At 37.0% G+C, this 23,815-nt stretch overlaps 1 protein-coding gene across 2 annotated transcripts in view; it reads left to right on the forward strand.

Annotated features, from left to right (window-relative positions):
* C4H1orf141 (chromosome 4 C1orf141 homolog) overlaps positions 1 to 20,708 on the forward strand; it is a 58,626-nt gene extending 37,918 nt beyond the window's left edge. The window contains exons 5-9 of one of the 2 annotated variants that reach the window (XM_051999471.1): positions 5,422 to 5,507; positions 6,897 to 7,026; positions 11,887 to 11,968; positions 17,537 to 17,729; positions 19,267 to 19,622. In XM_051999471.1, the coding sequence (XP_051855431.1) occupies positions 5,422 to 5,507; positions 6,897 to 7,026; positions 11,887 to 11,968; positions 17,537 to 17,729; positions 19,267 to 19,365 (590 nt within the window). In that variant the 3' untranslated portion in view covers positions 19,366 to 19,622. The other variant, XM_051999470.1, reaches the window with a different exon arrangement.
* Positions 20,709 to 23,815: the final 3,107 nt, after the last annotated feature.

The raw sequence follows: 23,815 nt of genomic DNA on the forward strand, positions 1-23,815 counted from the left end.
GTCATGTAGTATTTAGTGTCATATATCTCTGAAAAGATCTTGAGAGGTTGGGGGATGGGGTTCTCATCACTGAAGAGCAATAAGAAACAGGGTAACAATACATTGAAATGGGATATTCTCTAACATGGTTAATGTTTTTTATTGAGGATATAAATTATTAACAATAACAATATTGATTGACACTTACAGGTTTCTACTTTGCTCTCTTATTCTAGAACTTTGGAACAATTCTCCTTGATAACTTCTTGTAATATTTGTATCAAGATTCTCTTTTTAATAGTAATTTTTAGGTGGTCTATTATTATATTATTTCTCTTTGATCTGCTCTCTAGATCAGTTGTTTTTCTGATAAGATTTATCACTTTCTCTCTTATTTTTTCATTCTTTTGACTTTCTTTTATAATTTCTTGATATCTCAGAATATTTCCCTTGCTCAATTCTAGTTTTCAAGGAATTATTTTCTTTTTTTTTAATTCTGTCTCCAGATGATTGATTTTTTTCATAATTTTGGGAGTTTTTTATTGCTCTCTGACATTATCTTGTATCACTGTATTGATCAGAGTAGCTAAGTTTTCACAGTTTATCATCCTTAAAATACTGTTGTTACATATGAAGTGATCTCTTGGTTCTGCTTACTTCAGTTTGCACCAGTTTATGTAAGTCTTACCAGGTTTTCTCTAAAATTGTCCTCATCATCATTTCTTATAGGACAATAGTATTCCATCACAATCATATATTACAATTAGTAATTCCTCAATTGATGGCACCCCTGAATTTCCAATCCTAATCCAATTCAATCATAAATCTTTTTTATACATATAGATTTCCCCCCTTTTTCTTTGATGTCTTTGGGATATAGATCTCACAGTGGTGTTGCTAGATCAAAGAATATGTCCAATCTTATAGTCCCTTAGACATAGCTCCAAATTGTTCTCCAGAATACTTAGAACAATTCACAATGCAGGCAGGATATTTTGGAAGATCTAAATATTTCATATTTTCAATATATTTATCTTCAATTGGCTTGAGCCCCAAGTATGGATCATCTGATAAGTTAAAAAGGAGAAAAAAAATAACTGCAACTCAGTTTGCTTCTTGCGAACAAGCCAAGAACATATACATTTAAAAACAATAATTAAAAATAAAATAGCCAAAAATTAAGGAAACCCCGCAATAAAATTCCTGAAGTATTAATTCTGGTTTCTTCTGATCCCCTTTGTGTGAATGTAGATGTGTAGAAATAGTGAATTGGAGGGAATTGATAAATATCATTATTGGGATTTATGTTGAGTTGGAGTGAAGGCCATACACAATGCTTTCCCATCAAAAATTACTTGGAACAGGACTGAGGTTGATGAAATGTGAATTGCCCAGTGCAGGAAGGGGCTGAGGAAACTTTGAAGTTTATCCCTCAGAAAAACTAAAATGAGAGGAAAAGGAGTCAGAAAATAAGCTATTAGGGGTCGATAAAAAAGAAAAAGACTGGAATTACTATGAGATGAAAGAAAATTTAACTTTGAGAATAAATAAATAAACCAACAGAAGAGAATTAATAACAGAAAGGAATATGTCCTCCAAATCAAGTAAAAAAAAAAAAATCCAAACATTGATGAATAAAGCCACAACAGAATGTTATTGAATGGTTTACAGGAGAAACAAAAATTTTGAAACTAGAACTTAAGATCTGCATAGTAGGAATAATAGGTAGATTAGAAAAATTTGAATCACAGGGACAAAGTGTTACCAAAGAAAGAAAAGTGAATAACTGATTGGAAATGCAAACAAATATAGGGAAGAGAAGGAGAAACTGAATAAAAAGTAGCAAAAAAGCAACGATGTTAAAAACAAAACTCCAAACATTGACCTCAAAGATAGGATGCACAGAATTAATTTGAGGATTATGAGTCTCCTCCAGAAGAACATGACAAGAAAATACATGGAGTCAGGAGAGGGAAGGAATAGCTGTCATTCCTATTCTTCTCTAGGTCCCAGCTCTTCTCTTTTCCATGGTAAATATACCAATTTTTTCATTGAAACTTCAAGGACATGAACTCAAGACCTTTTTCCTATTCTGTTTGCCCTCCTGTGGATGCTCTCAATTTTATGTCCTCCTTCAATTATGGTCTCCAGATCTGGGCACAATACTCCAGTGGAGGACTGGTAAAGGCAGAGAAAAGTAGGATGATCACTTCCTTATTCCTGAAAAATGAACCTCTCAATGCAGCTTAAGGTTTGTCTGTCATACATATTTAACATGTATAGGACTGCTTGCCATCTGGGGGAGGGGGTAGAGAAAGGGAGGGAAAAAGTCAGAACAGAAGTTAGTGCAAGGGATAATGTAAAGAATTTTTTTTTCAAAATAAAAAAAAAAAAGTAAAAAAAAAGGTTGTCTGTCATATATCACAAGGCTGACTTACATTGAACCTGAAATCTTCCAGGTCTTTTTAGATAGAAACTGTATATGATTCCTTCTTCTTGTACTTGGGATATCAATTTTTTTTGACCCAAGAATGAAACTTTATATTTATTTCTACTGGATTTCATTCTATTAAGTTCAGTCCAGTGCTGTGGCCTGACATTCTCTTTTTAAAATCCTATTTCTACCATCTCGTGCATTAATGATCCCTACTAATTTTGAATTATGGACCACTTTGATAATCATGCCATCTGTGCCTTTATCCTAGTCATTAATAAAAATGTTTAAAAGCTCCAGGCTGAGCACAGACCCCAAGGGCACTCCAATGGAGAGCGCCTGCCAAAAGGACCATTAATGACTACTCTTTGAATATAATCATTGAACCAGTTCCAAATCCATCTAATTCTATTATTGTTTAATTAACATCACAGGCCAAGCAGTGTAGGATGTGTTCAGGGAAGTCTAGTTTCTCTGAGGTGAGGGCTGCCAAATCCTTTTCAAGGCTGCTTTGCTCCTTTGACGTCCACTTGATCCACCCAACTCTTGAACCTGTGGCTCCAAGAAGCACAGCATGCACACCTCAGGAAGCCATTTCAGCAGATGGCCTAAACCAAGATGAGGGTAACTGAGATGTCTCAAAGACTATGGTGAGTTGAGGGGTGTCTATGCCAAGCACATAAAGAACCATTTGTTCCAGCATCCATGAAGGAAGGTAAAGCAGGTAGTATGGAGCACTTAGAGATTGAATAGACATTGAAGTCACCAAGGTTATCCATTGTATCTTGAGTCACCACCTGCCATCTTGATTCTCTCCTGCCAATGACCAGTGATGACTCTGGAAGAGAAAAGGAGATTGATGGCTTTGTGTAATTGTGCTTCACTTAAATTCAATTTATGCATGAACTAAAAGACATCACAACATTTTACCATTTCTACCTATCTCAAAGTCCTGTGTCAATGGGCAAATGACAAAGCAGCAGATGCAGATGCACTAGGAGCCATGCTATCATCCATCAGTGGCTATATTCCCACCAAGACAAATCATCATGAAGTTAAAGAAAAATTTTATAAAGACCTGGAGCCTTTTATCATCAATGGGCCAAACGAGGACAAGTTTATAATTCTGAGTGACTTAAATGCTAGAGTAGCTTAGACTCTCAGACATGGCAGGGAGTCTTTGGGATGAATGGAATTGGGAACAGCAACAGCAATGGTCATTTACTACTGAAAAATTGTGTATCTTATTTACCTAAACTATTCTATTTACCTAAACGTAGTAGAAGATCATGGATGTACCCTCACAACAAACAGTGGCATTTAATAGACTGTATGATTGTAAGAAGAGACAGATAGGATGTGAGAGTGACTAAGGCAATGTGTAGAACAGAGTGCTGGACTGATCATAGACTTATCCTCTCCAAGTTTACATTGAACAAAAGCAGTGACCCCAAGGCAAAAAAAAAAAAAAAAAGTTAACAGAGAATTAATGTTAACAGATTAGAATGCTTCTAACTTGGAGGGTAAATTGAGCCATTACACAATTTCAACAGTGAAAGCAGAAAAGAGTGCAGAGCTTTCAGAGATTTGGTGTTCATCTGGGTCAGAACACTCACAAAAACCAAGACTGATTTGACGAAAATGATAGGGAAATGCAGAAGCTGCTAAATGAAAACCGAGAATTTCACAGGATGTGCCAGGATAGTTCATCCATGTCTAAGAAGATAGCATTCAATTCCATCAAATCCATCTCTACGAAGATAACATTCAATTCCATTAGAAGGATAAGTATAATCAAAACTTGAGATTCAATATTTTCAGTTAGAAGACAGATGAAATTAAGTTTTATGCTGATAGTAATAATTCAAACCCTTTTAGATTCCCTGAAGATTGGTTATGGGCCAAATACCTATGGTGTCTCATACACTATGAGATACTCAGTGCTAATGGAGCCACATTGATTAGTGATAAGAACCTTATACTAGAGATGGCTTGAACACTTTCCTAATGTTCTCAACAGACCATTATTAATCAATGCTGGAGACGCTGTATACCTCAGGTCGAAATCAAGCCCACACCAGCTAAAGTTCCAATTGAGGAAGAGATTTTGAATGCCATTAGGCTCCTTTTGTGTGGCAAAAACCTGGTTCTGAGTCTGTTCCAGCTGGGATTTACAGAGTAGAAGATGCATTGCTCACGCAAAAGCTGATTAAATTTTCCTGGTTATAGGGCAAGAGGAGGTTATACCCCAGGGGTTCAAGGTTGCCTCCACTGTCCCTCTCTATCAAGGTAAAGGGAACAGATTATCACGCAACAACCACAGGAGAGTCTCTTAGTCATTGCTGGCAAGATTCTTGCCAAAGTCATCCTTAGTAGACTGATCCTTCAATTGGAAGAAGATGGACACAATGTAACTTGACTCTAACACAGTGATGTCATTTTGGTGGTCTTTGAGAATAAAGGACAACAACTGGAGAGGGCCAAGCACAGGTCCTGAAATGCTCTCCTGGAGAGCATTGTAGTGTTCATCTGTTCATGTTCCAAGACTCATTTATTCTTCTTGCATCAGACAGGTTCCATGGCATCAATCACCTTGCCTTACAGGAACTCACTGATAGAAGAAATGGAGTCCTGGGGAACATCTGTCAATGAACAATTGCTCTCTAACCCAAGCATCATGGGAAGTGTAGTCATCCATTTACCACCTCAGCCATGCCATCCATAGTTATCATGAATATTAAATATTTCAAATGCTTTAAAGTAGCATATATATCTCAGCTACTGTTTTGTTATTATTATTAGGGAATCACTTCTGAAAGGCATACAAGCAACACAAATTTGAGAAAACTCTGGTAACAACTTGAAAGTTTAACTTGGTGCCAGTAGCTTTAGAAAATCACAACAGCTAAAATTAATGCAGTGTTTTAAGGTCTCTGAAGCTCTGTAAATGAAGGGATTAAGAAGAAGTAAATGAGATTTAGTCATCACTCTTTTTTTTTCTCCTTTAGTAGAGAAACTACAACCTTCAGAAATACCTGAAAAATGGAAGATGGCAAAGCCTTTTCTTAACCTAAAATACAAGGGTAAAACTGAGGTAGGTTTCATTCCTAGACATAGGTGTAATCTTCTGCTTAGCTTTCTGGAAGGCCTTGGGACCAACCTTGATCTCAGCTGAATAATCTCCATGAGAATAGTCAGGAATAAAGTCTAAAGTCTTAATTGTCCCCTTCACACTCTGTCTCTGTCATAGTCTGACTCAGTCTCCCCTGCCAGCATTCTACTGGTCTGCCAGTCTGATCTTAATGCAGGAAGCAGGAGAACCACCAAGAGGATGATCAAAAATAGAATGTCTGTGGCTGACTTTATCCTCAGTTTAAATATGCTATCACAGTTACATCAGCTGTAGAACTATTATATCATCATGCTAAGTACTAAGTATATGTAAACTAGATAACCATTGTCTCATCAATTCCTTGTTTTCAAATATACTTCTCCAAAGTTATGCCCTCTACACATAGGATTTGACCCAATCAAGAGAATTCCAAATGACAATACAAAATTTCAAGAGGGCTCATGGTGAAGAGGGGAAAATTAAAAAAATGGAAGAACTTAATTTTTTTCAAATTTTTCAAAATTTCAAAATTTTATTTTTTTCAATTACATGTAATTTCAACACTTTTTTTTAAAATTTTGAGTTTCAAATTCCCTCCTCCTCTTCCTTCCATCTCTTATCCTTGAGAAGATAAGATATTTGAAGTAGATTATACATGTATAATCAGGCAAACATATTTCCATATTAGTCATGAGAAAAAGAGAAATGCAGACCAAAAAATAAATAAAACCAAATTCCTTAACAAACATGAAAAATAAAGAAAACTTTAAAAAATAGTATGTTTCAATTTATATTCATACTTTCATCAGTTCTTTCTCTGGAGGTAGATATAATTTTTCAACATAGATCCTTTTGGGGCAGGTAGGTGGTGCAGTGGATAGAGCACCACCCCTGAAGTCAAGAGGACCAGAATTCAAATCTGATCTGAGACACTTAGCACTTCCTAGTTGTGTGACCCCGGGCAAGTCACTTAACCCCAATTATCTCAAAAAAAAAAAAAATAGATCCTTTGTAATTGCCTTACAATACAATGATCACTGTATTGCTGAAAGTAGTTGTCATTCAGTTGATCATCATGTGATAGTGCTGTTACTGTTGTGTATAGTGTTTCCCTAGTTCTACTCACTTCACTTTGCATCAGTTCCCATATGTTTTCCCAGGTTTTTCTGAAAGCATTCTGCTTATCATTTCTTAGAGCATAATCTGTTAAAATCATATACTACAACGTTCTCAACCATTCCCCCAGTGATGGGAATTCCCTCATTGTCCATTTCTTTGCCACCCCATAAAGAACTGCTATAAATATTTCTGTATCTAGAGATCCAGAAAAGGGGAGAACTTAAAAACTCAACATGCTCTTTTTTTGTTTAGACAGGGCACATTATATCATGGGTCGGAACACCTGAACCAACGTTACCATTGAAAGAACCTGACTTCGGCCCTGCAGAATTTTCAACTCCATATTATCAATCCAGTCATAAAGAAAATGAAAAGTTACCAGGTACATAACTTATGTCATCATTGGTCTGGAATAATTAAAACTTTCTGAAATAGATATTAGAAAAAAGGATTGAGGGAAACAGTGTCACAGGCAGCGTGACTAATACAAGTATATATAGGTGGTGGTCTAGTTTGATGGAATCTATGATACATAAAATTTGACTTAAGTGTAATGTTAATGTGTAGCATTTATGTAGTACTTTAAAGATTTCAAAGCACTTTACATATACTATCTCATGAGATACTCACAACAACCCTAGGTGACAGATTTTGGCCCAGTTTTGTGAGAAAACTGAGGCTAAGCGAGGTTAATTCAATCAATAAACAATTTTGTCACTTTTAAAAGATGTATATTCTCTCCTTCCAAACTTTCCCTACTTATTAGGAAAGCAACACCCATTATAGAAGTCTTTCAAAACATTTTCATAATTAAAATAATTATTTCATAATTAAATAATTTTAAAAATAAAAACTAAGCAAGAAAAATAAAATTTAAAAAATGCTTCAATTTGGACTCCAGAGCATAGCATTTTCCATCACAAGTCCTTTGAAATTGTCTTACATCATTGCATTGATCACAATAGCTAAGTTTTCTTACAGCTGATCATCCTTACAAAATTGTTTTTATGGTGTACAATGTTCTCCTAATTCTGCTCGTGTTACTTTATTTCAGTTCATATAAGTCTTCCCATTTTTCTGAAAGCATCCTGTTCATCATTTATTATAGTATAATATTCTCTTAAAATTATATACCACAAGTTGTTTAGTCATTCCCCAAATGATGGACATCCTCTCAATTTCCCATTATTTGCCAATATCAAAGAGAGCTGTTATTTATATTTTTGAAAAATTAGGTATTTTTCAGAATTACTGAAAAAAATGTGATGGAAGATGGCCTAGACATATCAGATCTCAAACCATATTATAAAGCAGTAAACACCCAAACTGTAATGATACTGACTAGGAAATGGAGTGGTGGGTTAGGGGTATAGATTAAGTACAGCATATACAATAGTAAATGACCAAAGTAATATCTAGTGTTCGATAAATCCAAAGATCTCGGCTTCTGAGAACTCACTATTTGATAAAAATTGCTGGGAAAACTAGAAATTCTTATGGTGGAAATTGGATATAGACCAACATCTTAAATCAAATCCTAAGATAAATTCAAAATGGGTATACAATTTAAACATAAAGGATGATACTATAAGCAAATTAGGAAAGCAAGAAGCAATATACTTGTCAGATCTATTGTTAAAGGAAGAATTTAGGACCTACAAGAGATAGGATTACAAAATATAAATGGATAATTTTGATTATGTTAAATTAAGAAGGTTTCATACAAACAAAAACAATGCAACAAAGATTAGAAGGATGATAGAAAACTGAGAAACAATTTTTACAGCAAATATCTCTGATAAAGGCCTCATTTCTCAAAAACATAGAGAACTGAGTCAAATAAAAAAAAATACAAGTCATTCACCACCTGATAAATGGTCAAAGAATATGAACAGTTTTCAGATGAAGAAATCAGAGCTTTCTATAGCTATATTAAAATACTCTAAATCACTATTGATTAGAGAAATACAAATTAAAACAACCTCAAGTTTATCAAATTAGTTAACCTGACAGAAAAGGAAAATGACAAATGTTGGATGGGATATGGGAAAATTGCTGGTGAACCGATTCAACTATTCTGAAAGAATTCTGAAAGAAAATGGGATTTTAGTTAGGATTAAAGGAGAGAGACAAGAGATCATTCATTAGAATGGAAGAGAGAAATCATTTTAGGCCCAGGAAGTATTCAGAGAAAATACTCAGAGATATGAAAGAGCCAAAGGACAGTATTTCTGGATTGAAGAATAAATAGAGATGGTGGTGGGGGAAGTGTGAGAAAACTAGAAAGGTCAGAGGAGGCAGTTTATGAAGGGTTTTTAATGACAAACAGCATTTTGTATTTGATACTGAAGACAATTGAAAGCCACTGAAGTTTATTGAGTAGGAATGAGAAGATGGGGTGTGTGTGTGTGTGTGTGTGTGTGTGTGTGTGTGTGAATGTGTGAGACAGGACTGGACCTGTTCTTTGGGAAAATCATTTTAATGTCTGGAGGAAGAATGGATTGGAGTAAGGAGAAACATGGGGCAGGTAGACCTAGCAGAAGATGTTGCAGTGGTCTAGAGATGAGATGATGAAAGTATGTATCAGAGTAGGGTCAGTGTCAGAGGAGAGGATGGGGATATATTTAAAAAGTGCTTCAGGATGAAATCAAGGAGAGATGTTACAAGAGTGTGATGGATAGACTTGAATATAGAAGTGAAACATAGCGATGTATCCAGGATGACTCCAATTTTAGAATTTGGGGTTCTGGGAGGTTGGCGGTGCCCTCTATAGTAATAGGAAAGAAAGGAGGAGTGGAAAGGTTAGTGGGAAAGCAGTTTTGTTGTGGACGTACTGAATTTGGATGGCTAGGGAACTTCCGGTTCAAGACGTCTGACAGGCAATTGGAGATGTAAGTTTGTAGGTCAGCAGAAAGTTTGGGGCAAAGCTTGGAGATGCAAGATTGTAAATCAGCAGAAAGTCTGAGGCAGAGCATCTTTTGTCAATTTCATCTCTGTAGCATCTCTTGTCGATTTCACCACTGCTGCATCTCTTGCTGATTTCACCTCTGCAGCTTCTCTTGTCGATTTCACCACTGCTGCATCTCTTGCTGATTTCACCTCTGCAGCTTCTCTTGTCGATTTCACCACTGCTGCATCTCCTGTCAATTTCACCACTGCTGCATCTCTTGTCAATTTCACCTCTGCAGCTTCTTTTGTCGATTTCACCTCTGCCTACTTCTCTCCCGTAACATTGCCTCCATCTTGGTGCAGACATCTCACCCCAGCCTGGACCATTGCAGTAACTGCTGGGAAATCTGCCTATCTCATTCTTTCCTACTCACTCCATCCTCCACTTAGCGACTAAAGAGATGTTACTAAAATGCAGGTCCAACCATGTCAACTGTCTATTCAATAAATTCCAGTAGCTCTCTATCACCTCCAGGATTAAATAAAAAATTCTTTTTTTGGCTCATAAATCCCTTCACAATCTTAGCCTTTCCTCCCTTTCCCACCTTCTTACTCTTTTTTCCCCCTCCATGTACTATATCATCCAGTGACACTGGCCTCCTTGCTATTCCTTGAACAATACACTTCCCCTCCTGATTTCATGCCGTTTCATTGACTGTCCTCATTTTGGGAAATGTTCCCTCTTCTTATTGCTATCTCTTGGCTTCCTTCGTTTGCTACAGGTTTCTGCTCAGATCCTATCCTTTACGAGTTGCCTTCCCAGTCCCCCCCTTAAAACTAGTTTCTTCCCTCTGAGATTATCTCCAATTCCATATAACTCTTGCAGGTATATAATAGTTTGTATGTTTTCTTCCCCATTATACTGTGAGTTTCTTCAGAGCAGAAGCTGTTTTTACCTTTATTTGTATCTCTCTCACTTAGCATAGAGCCTGCCACTTAGTTTGTGCTTAAGAAATGTGCTTACTTGACTTGTAAAATCTTGATCTTTAAGCCAGAATGCTGAATTGAGTCATACCTGGAAGTTCTAAAAGGAAAACAGGTAGTCTGTAAAACACAGATTGAGAGGAAGAAAGTGGGACCTCAAGAGATGAGCAACAACAGTATAGGGGACAATCTCCCCAGCCCTACTGTAAACTTAATAATCTGGGATAGAAAGAATGAGCAAGACAGAAGCAATAAATGAATGAGAAAAACTGAGAGACCAAGAGCAGAGCATGAAGGAAGAAAATGAGGAGAGTCGTGGATCCCCTGGAGGCATCTCAGAGCATAAAACCCAAGCTACCAGTTGAACCCACCTTTTAAAAACCAGAGATCTATGAAAGAAGGTTCAGTCATTCCACAATCTCTTCTCATGCCTGCCTAATAACAGCAATACCCTGTATTAGATTTGGTTAAGTTTTCAGGCATTTCGAATTTTGTCTCACATATAAAGAAGCTATAAGTCAGCTAAACACTAACCTAGATTTAAAGTAAAGAAAGAAAGCTCTGCCTGAATGTTAGCATTTTCCTAACTGGGGACTCTGATTGTTAATTGTACTCCTAACTTTTCATCCTATTTAACTTCAAAAAGAAGCAGAGGAAATAAAGTTGTGGACTTGGAGGGTCATTCTATTCTCCCTAAACTAATTGTGATGACAGGGTGTGGCTGATTAAACCTTCACTACACTACAATATTGAAATCCAACATTAATGATAATTGCATAATTGGATAATTCATCCTTTTGATTTCTACTTCTAAGATCTTAAGATCACAGATGTCACAATAATTATGATAATGACAGCTAGCATTTATAAAGCACTTAAGGTTTACAAGATTCTTCACCTGCATTACCTTGGTAATTGTCATTATTAAGATTATTTTACGGAGGAGGAAACTGAGGGTAAGGGTAGTAAGTGATTGGTCCTGTCTTCCAGGCAGAATTTGAACTCAGGTCTTCTAGACATTAACCTCAGCACTCCATTAAAAACTTAAAACTGAGGGACCTCATAGTTAAGTCTACAAGTCAAGTCATTAAGTCTTCTTTTGTCGATTTCTAAACAGTTCCTATGTTCCAAACAGTGCACTAAGTCTGATTGTCATTATGCGTATGAGGAAATAGAGGTGCCAGTCACGTAAGTGACTTTAGGTGAAGTGAGATTTGAACCTAGACCATCTGACTGAGAGCTGGGGCTCATCACTTTGACCCCCAATGCCACCAGAAGTCTTGGACCCTCTGCTCCCTTCCCCTTCTATCAATTGCTTCCTGAGTGACCGAGCTCACAAATCTCCTACAAAAACCTTTTCTCGTTCCAGGTAAAAATAAATTTCCCTGTCAGAAATCTGTAACAATCTCCGACCCAAGTGATATTTTAATGAAGGATGGCATAAAAGTAAGGTAACTGTTTAAACAATGACATTTTGTGATTTATGTTCTCTTGTTCCACTAAAGGGAAAGGTCATGAACAGCCCCCTGCAAATGGCTTAGGAACATTGATGGGAACCTTGGAGGACAATCCCAAATGGGGTTTGTTCTCTTGTATTTGGGCAATTTGGGGACAAGCCCCTCTGACTTCTGATCACTTATGACTGGAAGAAGATGGCAGCATGCTACAAAGGGCAGAGCAGTAGGCTCAGAATTCAGATCCTGCCTTTGATGCTGTCACTACTCATGTGACCAAGGAACAGAGGACAAGGGCTCCAGGGCTGGAAGGGACTTTAGAGAACATCTGGTCCCACTCACCCATTTCAGAAATGAGGAAACTGAGACCCAGAGAGAAGAGACTTGCCAACATCACACAGGTAGTAAGTGAGAGTCAAGGTTCAAACCCTCACCCTCTAGCTACAGATTCAATGCTCTTTCTTCTGCAGAAGAAGTGATGCTCATTAATCTGGAAAGATTTCAGCCCTTCTACTCACTTTCTATCTCAGATCCATGATGGAAGATGTCAAGGTAAAAGAGATTTGAGTCTCACCCTCCGAATTTTGCAGTTAGAGAGTTAGCTGAAGAGGATTTATGTACATAATACATGCATGTGTGTAACATACATGTGGGCAGACACACATGCTTGATGATACCTTGTATAGGTTTTTTCCCCCCGCTATTTCAAATGAAAACATGTGCAGAAATGAAATCCATAAGGCACAGTCATTGGGAAGGGGTGTCCCACACATTGCTACTGGCTTCTAGTTTATAAGACTGAAGTTTTGTGGCCAAGTTCCATTGTTATTTTGTTCTCCAGCCTTTCACTGAATGAGAGCAGAGCAAGGTGAGAAGTATCACATGCAGCTCCCAAGGCATTCTCTCTTACCATCTTTTCAAAAAAAGTATCAGTAAAGTATTTATCTTTTGTGACAACTCTTAATTATTCTACTAAATTATATTTTTCACATATATATGTATATATACATAAATAGAGATAAATACATAGACAGATTGATAATTGTTATAACAAAAGACATAGTCCAAAAACAATGTATGGATTGCCCAAAATGGGGAGGAATATTTAACAAGTAAGTGATAGTTCAAAAGGATCTATAATGTGACAATGTGACAAAATTAATATTACCCTTTTTTCTTATTGTTGTCCTTTTTTTCAGTCATGTCTAACTGTTCCTTGATCCCATTTGGAGTTTCCTTGGCAAAGATAATGGAATATTTTGCCATTTCCTTCTCTAGTTAATTTTATAGATTGGGAAACTGAGGCAAACAGGGTTAAGTGACTTGCCCAGCATCACATGGTTAATAAGTATCTAAGGCTGGATTCGAACTCAGGATGATAAGTCTTCCATGTTTCAAGCCCAGTGCACTATGCACTATGGAGTCTCCTTGCTCTCTAGGGTCTTCATTAACAAAGCCAGAACAAGGAAGTGTGCTTTGCCCCAGTCAGACCTCGATTGGAATATGGAATTCAGTACCATTTCAGGACATTGGTCCAAAGGAGGGCAATCACAAGAGTCAAGGGTCTTGAACTCAAGTAGTTCATTCAGGACCTCCTGAAGGACCTGGGGGACCTCATGAGGCAGGATATGTGTTCAACCTTCAAGAATCTGAAAAGCCATCATGTGGACATGTGGAGAAGATCTCTCCAGAGTCTTGAGATTTTTGAATTGTAAGGAACTTGCAACTCATACTCAAAAGTTAATACCCATTATAAAATTCAATCAAATCATTTGACATTCAGACAAAATCAAGTTCACCGATTTTTAGACTCTATTATCTTGCTTTTTTGGAAAATCAGGATGACTCACCCTATTGTAGATCAAAGGCCTCTCCCATTTGCCATTAAAGCATTGTCTTTAAAATCTATCATTGGCAAGGATGCAGCAATCACATTTGCCATGTCTTTCAGACTGTCAGTATATAGCTTTTCTGGATTATATGTTGTAATTTTATCAAGGGCACCAAAGTACTTCCATTATTTATCTTAGCTATTCTTTCTTTATTTAGCATTTTTGTTAACATGAGACAGAATATTATCATATGATATATAATATATTCTTCTTATCCGTATTTGTTTCCTCACTTCTGTTGCAATCATTCTCCTTGGTAGAGAAAAGAGAAGGCAAAGCAAGCAGCCTTTCTTTCTCCTTTTTGTCTGCCATCATTGTCCCATCCAACTCACACAGTGGTCCTGTCTCTTCTGTGATCTTTCTTTCTTCCTCAATCTAGTTAATTTTAGGGAGTCTTTTTTTTTCTAATTTTTAACATTTTTATTTTGCATTTCAAATTATCTCCCTCCCTTTAGTCTCCTACTCCATGAGAAGACAAGCAAAGCATCATCTTTACATGTGAAGTCATACAAAGCACATCCATGTTAGCTGCAAAAAATAAAAAGAAAAAAGCAAGAAAAATAAAGACTATGGCCAAAACTTTTTAAGCCCCTCTTGTTCATTCTCCTTACCCTCTTTGGTTATTCTCAGCTTCTATATCAATAACAGCAATCTTAGGTAACTTGCCATATTTTTGTATTCACTTTCTGCTGCCATGCTTTGCTTCCTTTTTTCAGTTTATGTATTTTAAAATCTCTGTTGGTTGGTGAATTGTCTATATATCCAGATGTCTCTTCAAATTATCTTGATTTTCCTTCTCCTTGGAATGATTCTTTGTAATCTTCACAGTCTCCTTTTTAAGACTTTCCCATTCCTTCTGTAGAAGTTTAATCTATCTATCCCATCTACCCTTTCTCTGAATTGGCCCTCTGCGTTCATTTCTTTTTCTAGCTTGCCAGAGGACACAATTAATTTAAAGAAAAAGCATTTAATGAAATAGCGTAGCAAGAAAATTGCAATAGAACCCACTCCTATAAATAAGCAGTAAACTCCATAAGTATATATGTCATCAGTGGTAAGGGTGAGAATACATGGGATTGCGCATAAGGGAACTCTCAGAAGAATCAACCTGTGGCATTTCTATGGCGTGTAGAGGCTACAATGGAATGATTCCACAAGTACACTTCCCCTTTTATGAGGGCATTTCAGGAAGATGGGGGAGACATAGGGATCCACTGCCATCCATGTCTTGGAAAAGCCTAAGCAGTATAAACCTAAAAGGCCTCGGTTTATAGCGCTCAGATGTGAAGAATGAGATGATCCTCAGGTTGGCTCAAGAGCATTAGCAAGGATGTCTTTAGGTCTTTTGGTTACTAGGACCTTCCCTATTCAGATTCCCAGAACGAGAAGTGAGCTAAGGAAGTAAAGTTCTTGTTCTCTCTCCCCTATCCCACATTCCAGACATATATATATATATATATGTTTGTATGTATGTATGAGCTGTAAAATTTCTTTATTTTAATGTCCTTCTGTAACCAGAAGAAAAAAACTCATCACCTCCCTACTTTGGTAGTATGCAGCAGAACTGGTATTCAGACTTCATCCCTCAGACTCCAAATCTAATGCCCTGCCTATTATACTATTCTCATTTTGCCTGTTTTATGAATGCATACATGTTATTTGCAACTAAAGCATAAGCTCCTGGTCATACCAGATCTCAAACTATATTACAAAGCTGTGATTATTAAAATCTGCTACTAGCCAAGAAATAAGAGTGATGGATTAGTGGAATAGATTAAGTATACACTACATTGCAATAGGTGATTATAGTAATCTAATATTTGATCAGCCCAAAGACCCAAACTTTTGGAACAAAAACTCATCATTTGACAAAGACAAAGCTGGAAAACTTATGACGGAAGCTAGGTATAGACAACATTTCATTCCATATACCAAGAGAAGACCAAAATAGAATGGGTACGTGATTTAGACATATCAAAAGGAAATTCAGAGAAGAAGGAATAATTTATCAGATAAAGAAAAAAAGAATTTATGAGCAAACAAGTTATAGGATGCATTAAAAATGTAAAATTTTTATTTTTTAAAATTTTTTTAAATTTTCCATTTTTATTTAAAAATTTAGTTTTTGTACAAAAAACCTCTTGAAATCAAATTTAGAAAAAAGTAGAAAACAAATAGAAAAATATTTGCAACATTTATCTCTGATAAAAGCTTCATTTCTCAAATGTTTAGAGAATTGAGTCACATGTATAAGAATACAAGTTATAATCCAATTAATAAAGTCAAAAGATACGAATAGACAGTTTTCAAATAAAAAAAGTAAAAGCTATCCATAGTCGTATGAAAAATGCTCTAAATTACTATTGATTGGATAAATGAAAATTTAACCACTTCTGAGATACTACCTAAAATCTATCAGAATTTGTTAATATGACAAAAAAGGGAAGAAAATGTTGGGGAAGGGATGTGGGAAATGGGGATACTAATACACTGATGGTGGAGTTATGAACCACTCTGGAGGACAATTTGTAGCTTTGGCTAAAGGGTTAAAAGTGATCCAGCAATATCACTATTAGTTCTGTGTCCCAAAGAAGAGAAATAGAACAAGAAAAACAATCTAATTGTATGAAATTCATAGTAGTTCTTTTTATATTAAGAACTGGCAATTGAGGGGATGTCATCAGTTGGGGAATGGCCAAAGAAGTTGTGATGGAATACTACTGGGCTATAAAAATGACAAGCAGGACGATTTTAGAAAAACTTGGAAAGACTTATATGAACTGATGCATAATTAATATGAACAGAACCAGGGGATCATTGTGTTATATGATTGTATAATGAATATTGTATTGTGTGATGGATATTGTATGATAAACTGAATAACTCAGCTATTCTCAGCAATACAATAATCAAAGACAATACCAAAGGGCTCATGATGAAAAATATTATCTGCCTCCAGAAGAAAAACCGATATTATCTGAATACAGACTGAAGTATACTAATTTTTTTTAATCTCCTTTTCTTTCTTTCCTTCCTTCCTTCCTTCCTTCTTTCCTTCCTTCCTTCCTTCCTTCCTTCCTTCTTCCCTCTTTCCTTTCCTCTTTCCTTCCTTCTTTCCCTCCTTCCTTCCTTTTTTTAAAGTCCATCCTTGCTTCCTACATCTTCTTGTACAAAATAACAATATGGAAATGTTTTACATGACCATACAGGTATAATCTATATTAGATTAACTGTCACAAGGAGGAGGTAAGAAAAAATAGAATTTGGAGCTCAAATAAAAAACCCAATGAATATTAAAAAATGTTTTTACATGTAATTGGAGAGAAATTACTAGCTATGTGAATCTGGAAAAATCATTCCTGTCAGTCTCAGTTTCCTCAAATATAAAATGGGAATCATAGTACCTACCTATGAGGATCATCATGAAGATAAAATGAGAGAATGTCCATAAAGTGTTTAGCACAGTTTTAGGCACGTAGTAGGTACTAAAGGCTTATTTTCTTCCTTCTTATCCATCCTTAGTGCGATAGCTGGCCCTTACAAAGGCAAAGTGCTTGTTGGATTGGGTTGGATGGTGGGACTCCATAAATGATAACTGTTGCATCAGTGCATTGGACTGACCCAGTACATTCCCCCAATGCATCCTTTTTGCTAAACCTCTGTTCATTTACAGGAAAAAAACGACTACCCCAAAAGATACTGCTTCTCCGGGAAAAAACAAATGGTTCAGAGACGTCTTTTCCCCTGGACATGATGTAGAGAACGAGACGACACATCTGATACCTTTGAGCTTTGAGGATGAATTGAACAAGCCAAATGCCAAGATCATCAACCTCGATCAAGCAAAGCAAGATGTGCCTTCCCCGGTAAATTCCGGCCATTTGGGGACTGTCCAGGGGATGGCCATCAGAGAGCTGAGTGGGGGCGCGGCTTCTGGCTTAGAAGGAAAGGGGATTGGCGGGCTGCAGTCAGTCAACAAATATTAAGTATTTCCTGCTTGCCAGGTCCTGTCCAAGCTCTGGGGATACTTAGAAAGGCAAAACATAGCCCTGGGGAGCGCCCAGTCTAAAGGAGCCCCCAGAAAAGGAGTATATTTGAGTCTGGGCTGGGCTATGGCCTGGGAGCTGGTGGTCTAGTATTGTGCAGGGAGGATGGTGGTTCATACGCCAGCTTTGTGCTAAGGTCTAAGACTAGGAAAAATAAAATAAAATGGAGGGAAAAGAGAGGAAAGGAAGGGGGAGGGAGTGAGAGAGAGAGAGAGAGAGAGAATAGGGAGGATGGAGAGTTCTATGTAGACATAGACATGTGTATTGTATATGTCTACTACAGATATGTATATATACATACATATGTATGTAGATACATACATGCGCATACATATAGAGTATATGTCTACTACAGATATGTATATATACATACATATATATGTAGATACATACATGCACATACATATAGAATATATACACATACATATATACACATATGTGCATATATACATGCATAGTATATATCCATATATACATACACATAGTATATGTGCATACAGATATATACATATACATATATACCCATATATAAAATGCCTTCCCTATTAAAATATAAACTCTTTGAGAGCAGGGAGAAGAATTCTCCCTCTACATCCCCAGCCCTTAACCCAGAGCCTCACATATAGAAGGTGTCTGTAAGCAGAAAAGGTACGTTTTCTGACTACCTAGTGCTACCCATTATATTTCACTGCCTCCAGTTCAGCTTACTGCTTCTTTGGTTTGATCTATAAGACAGATTCATTTAGTAGAACACTATGGGCTTTGGACACTCACTTTTTAATCAGAGCCTTAACTAGGCTTTTGAACTTGGGCCTTGTAAAGCCCTGGAGCATCCCTAGAGTTGTGACCTCTATAAGAGAGAGGAAGCATACTCTGGATAGCCATGAGTTGTCTGCCTTGCTGGTTATTCCTGCAGTGATGGAGCTTTAGTCAGACCAGAGAGATAGCTGGTCTGGAGGGGAGGCAGGTTTTCCGTAAGGCAAAACTGCTACGGCTGAGGATCCTCTTGTGAGGAACTCCTGGGAAACGCAGCTTCCAGAGGCAGAAGGCATTTGGAGATGGAGTTATTGGTGCCCTGAGGTCAGTGGCCACACCACATCTCTGTCTGTAATTGTGTAGGTTCTCTAGTAATCAGGAAGACCCAAGTTCAAACCTGGCCTCAGCGACTTACTAGCTCTGTGACCCTGAACATGTCACCTAACCCTGTGCACCTCAGTTCCTCCAATGTAAAATGTGGATACTTTGGAGAAGGAAATGGCGAACCACTCCAGTACCTTTGCAGGAAAATCCCATGGACGAGTCCATGGAGTTAAGAAGAGTGAGACCCAACTGAATGACCAAATAAAATGTTTCACAGATGTTCACAGATCACAGCATCAAATTCCCAGCTTCCCATTGCAAAAAGGTGCCTCAGAGACCCCCTAATTCAAGCACTCCCCAAACAGGAATCCCTTAGTGATGATATCACCAGGTTGTCATCCACCCTTCGCATGGAGATGACCTAGAATCTTTTAATCAACATTAGAGGTACGATACAGCTAGAAGAAAACGATTTCATAGCCAGAGCTACTTTTTTTTTTTTTTGTAATTTCATTAAATACTTCTGCCTAGCAATGTCTAATTTGGGAATGTATGACGGTAATTTGTGTATTTGTAGATAAGATGGCCAGCTTATGTCTAGAAGGAAATCTAAATGCACCCCCCCCTTTTTTTTTTTACTCTACAGACGCTAAGTAGCACCAAACCTATAGTTTTTCATGATATGGGATATGTACAAATGTTTTTTTTGACCAGAAACAGGCATTACCTGAAAAATAAAGAAAAACCAATCACTGCAAAAACAAATCTTGTTTTGAAAAAGAACAATGAAATCATAAAATCCTTAATCAGTGATCCATTGAGCGCTGTTTTCAATGCAAAGGGAACACTCTTGGATGAATGGCAAGTAGATGCTGCCACAACGCCTGAAATGGCAGAAAACTGGGTAAAAGAAGACTCATACAGGACAGTTGATTTCTCATCAGACCAAATACCTGGTGAGGACTTTCAGAGATCTCAAGATTCGGCTCCAGATCCTTCCCAGTTTCGATACTCTTCAAATGCCAGACACTCCAAGTACCTTCAGAACTTTCGTGCAGTCCGCAAGTGTGAAAGAATGACTCACCTGGATAACCTTTTGAGCAGAAAGCCTCCTGAAGCATCACGGGCATTTAAAACCATCAATGAAACCCAAAATTTGGGAAATAAACCCCAGACTCCTAGCACATTCAAACAGAATGAGAAGCTTCCAGGTTCGGCTTTTGAGTCAAAAGCCCCAGAGCCAGAGAGAGCGGAATTCAAACAGAATGAGAAGCTTCCAGGTTCGGTTTTTGAGTCAAAAGCCCCAGAGCCAGAGAGAGTGGAACAAGCCATTAAAGAAGATCATGTGGATTTCAAGGGGGGCAAACCCTTATTTTTGACATCTTTGGAAGATGGCAAGAACTGGGTGAGTGAAAAAGCAGCGCCAGGGCGGTCTTCATATCCGTTCAACAATTCCACAAAACAATGAGAATCAGCAATGGGAAAAGACTGGATACTTCCCAGATGCCTAGCTCCTGGAGCCAAAAGGACAGCATTGATCAACCAGCTCATCACCGATCATCAAACAAGACGGAAGATTTCGCACTCTGTCAGTTTACCTAAAGGCTTTTAAATGTGACTTAGATAAAACCAGATTTTGAATATAAAATGACCTTGTTCATTAGACGTCCAAGAGTGTTCAAAGATGCTTTATCAATAATGAAATCATCTTTTCATTTACCTTTGGTGATTTGTGTGAAGCCCTGAGAAACTTTTAAGTATAAAACTAAAATCTTGATAAATTGCTATTGCATTCAAGAAAGGTGACCCAGTGTAATACCACTGGCTTTGGAAGCAGATGAGCAGGCTTTGAATTCCAGTTCTGCTACTTACTCCCCACATAATGTAGGGAATATCCCTTCCTTCTTTGGGCCTCAATGTCTGCATCTGTCAAATGGAGCCCCTTTCACCTCTAGAACCGATATCTGCATAATAACAATCTACAAGTAACTCCCATTAGTTGTGTTCCAAAGGCTTATATGGTACTCAATTGCTTTGGAACTCAAGAAAACACTTTTCCATAAAATATTATAAGTGGTGCTTGAGTTCCCAAACCCATTCCCAGAAATTATTTAAGTCATAATATAAGTAAAATACAATTCATTTTCTTTTTGCTGAGGTGATTGGGGTTAAGTGACTTGTAAAGGATCACACAGCTAGGAAGTGTTGTGTCTGAGACCAAATTTGAACTCAGGTCATCCCGACTTCAGGGCTAGTACTTTATTCACTGTGCCACCTAGCTTTTCTAATACAATTCCTTTTCAGTAAAAAATAGCACAAAATAATTTCATCATCACTTTAAAAATTAAAAAAAGTTTTAAGAAGCAGCTTTGTGGCTCAGTGAATGGAACACTGGAACTATAGACAGGAAGGATCTGAGTTCACATTTAATTACAGAAACTAACTGTATGACCCTGAGCAAGTCACTTAACCCTTTATCCTTCAGTTTCTTTACTTATAAAATGAACTAGAGAAGGAAGGGGCAAACAGCTTCGGTTATTATCTTTGCCAAGGAAACCCTAAATGAGGTCAAAAGAGTCAGACGTGACTGAAGAACAAGAAGTTTTTAAAATTATTTTTAATGCTGATTCTTAAGGAAAGGCATTTGTTAATTGGAGGAAAGTTAGAAAGTAGACCAAAAAATTGCTGTGGAAAATCTCTTTTAAAAAAAAAAATAACTTTTTATTGACAGAACCCATGCCAGGGTAATTTTTTACAGCATTATCCCTTGCATTCACTTCTGTTCCGATTTTTCCCCTCCCTCTCTCCACCCCCTCCCCCAGATGGCAAGCAGTCCTTTACATGTTGAATAGGTTACAGTATATCCTAGATACAATATATGTGTGCAGATGCTGTGGAAAATCTCAAAGGAGACTTTACAATCCTTTCAAAGGCTTTAAAAGTTGAGTTCAACAAACAAATTACATGTTTACTATGTGTAAAGCATTTTGAGTGAAGTTAGGGGATAAAATAGTCTCCTCCCCTCCTGGATATTATGTACTATTGTAGATCTTTTAAAAGATTGGGGTTTTTGTTTTAGTAAAGGAAGTTAGGTGATAAAATAATCTCTTCTCCACCTGGATGTTATGCACTATTGTAGTTTTTTAAAAGGTTAGGGTTTTTGCTTTAGAAAAGGAAAAGTGAATCACGAGATCACCAATTTCAGAGTTGGAAGGGATGTCAGTGACCATCTGGTTCATCCCATAACTGATCAAAATTCCCACTAGCTGATAATTTAGTCCCTGTTAAAAATCTCTCCATGAAGAGTTCTTCAGAATCTGTCCAAGCAGCCCATTTTCCTTTGGAGGACAGAAGTCTGGTGCTTGAGAAATCATTTGATCTCAAGCCTAACATTGCTTCTTTGCTTCTTATATCTGTTGTTCCTGGAGCCAAACAAAACAATTCTACTTCTACACAAGTACTTTTCAGGTAGTCATTATATATCTCTAACCTTCTCTTATCTAGGCAGAATATTCCCATTTCTTTGATTGGCTCTCAGATGGAATGTCCCTGAAGCCTTCACCATACTGATCCCCATCCCACCTCTGGAATTTCTCCTTCCTAAAATGATTTACACAGAACAGAACACAATATTATAGATGGTGTCTATTCCCCCCAAAATCAAGACTAGCCACCTTTATTCCTATAACTTTCTGTCTCCCAAGATCATGTTGGTTATTTTAGCTATTATATCAAATTGTTATAATTATCTGAACTAATGGAGTTTTCTTTTTTTTTTTTTTAAATGATCTTAGTGGATTGCAAGCTCAATGTTACATGATATAGAACAAAACTAAAGCAGATGTGATCTTAGGTTTTTTCAAGAGAGACAAAGTACCCCAGAGCTTAACACAAAAAGAGCAATTAATAAAAACAGTGTCTAATAGAGTCAACACTTAATAAATGAATGTTAATTGATGAATCATTGAAGAGATTGTGCTTATGCTTACCAGAATACATGAACAAGCTACAGCAAGCACATTTTGCCAGAGAAGCAGCATCTCATATTCTCCTCACTCTTCAATGTCAATGCAGGGAAACTGATTATTTCTTTTTTCATTATTTTGTTATTTAATTTTTTTTAATTAAAGCTTTTTATTGTCAAAACAAATGCAAGGATAATTTTTCAACACTGACACTTGCAAAACCTTGTGTTCCAATTTTCCTCCCCTTTACCCCGCTCCTTCCCCTATATGACAAGTAGTCCAATATGTATGTTAAACATGGTAAAAATATATATAAATCCAATATATGCATACATATTTATGCAATTATCTTGCTGCATAAGAAAAATCAGATAAAAAAGGAACAAAAATGAGAAAGAAAATAAAATTTAAGCAAACAACAAAAGAAGTGAAAAATGCTATGTTGTGATCCACACTCATTTCCCACAGTCCCCTCTCTGGGTATAAATGGCTCTCATTATCACCAAATCTTTGGAATTGGCCTGAATCAAATGATTATTCTAAAACAGGGAAACATTCAAAGAGATTCAAAGTCAGAGGCAGTATACTGATCCCCACTCTTCCCATTATACTACTACACCTAACAATGAAATCAGTTCTTAAGTGGAATGTGTTCTCTTGGGTGGTAGTTGGCTCTCCCTGAGTCAGATTCTAGGCATCTCAATAGTATCCCCATAGATAGAGCAGTGGATTTGGAGTCTGGAAGACCTGAATCATTTAGCTTTGGTTTGTCTATTTTCCCAGGTATAAAATGGGGATAATAGTATCTACCTTCCTGTATTATTGTGAGGATCAAATGAAAAGGGTGAATTTTCTACTGAT

The sequence above is a fragment of the Antechinus flavipes genome, chromosome 4 (genome assembly GCF_016432865.1).
Source record: "Antechinus flavipes isolate AdamAnt ecotype Samford, QLD, Australia chromosome 4, AdamAnt_v2, whole genome shotgun sequence".
Lineage (NCBI taxonomy): Eukaryota > Metazoa > Chordata > Mammalia > Dasyuromorphia > Dasyuridae > Antechinus > Antechinus flavipes.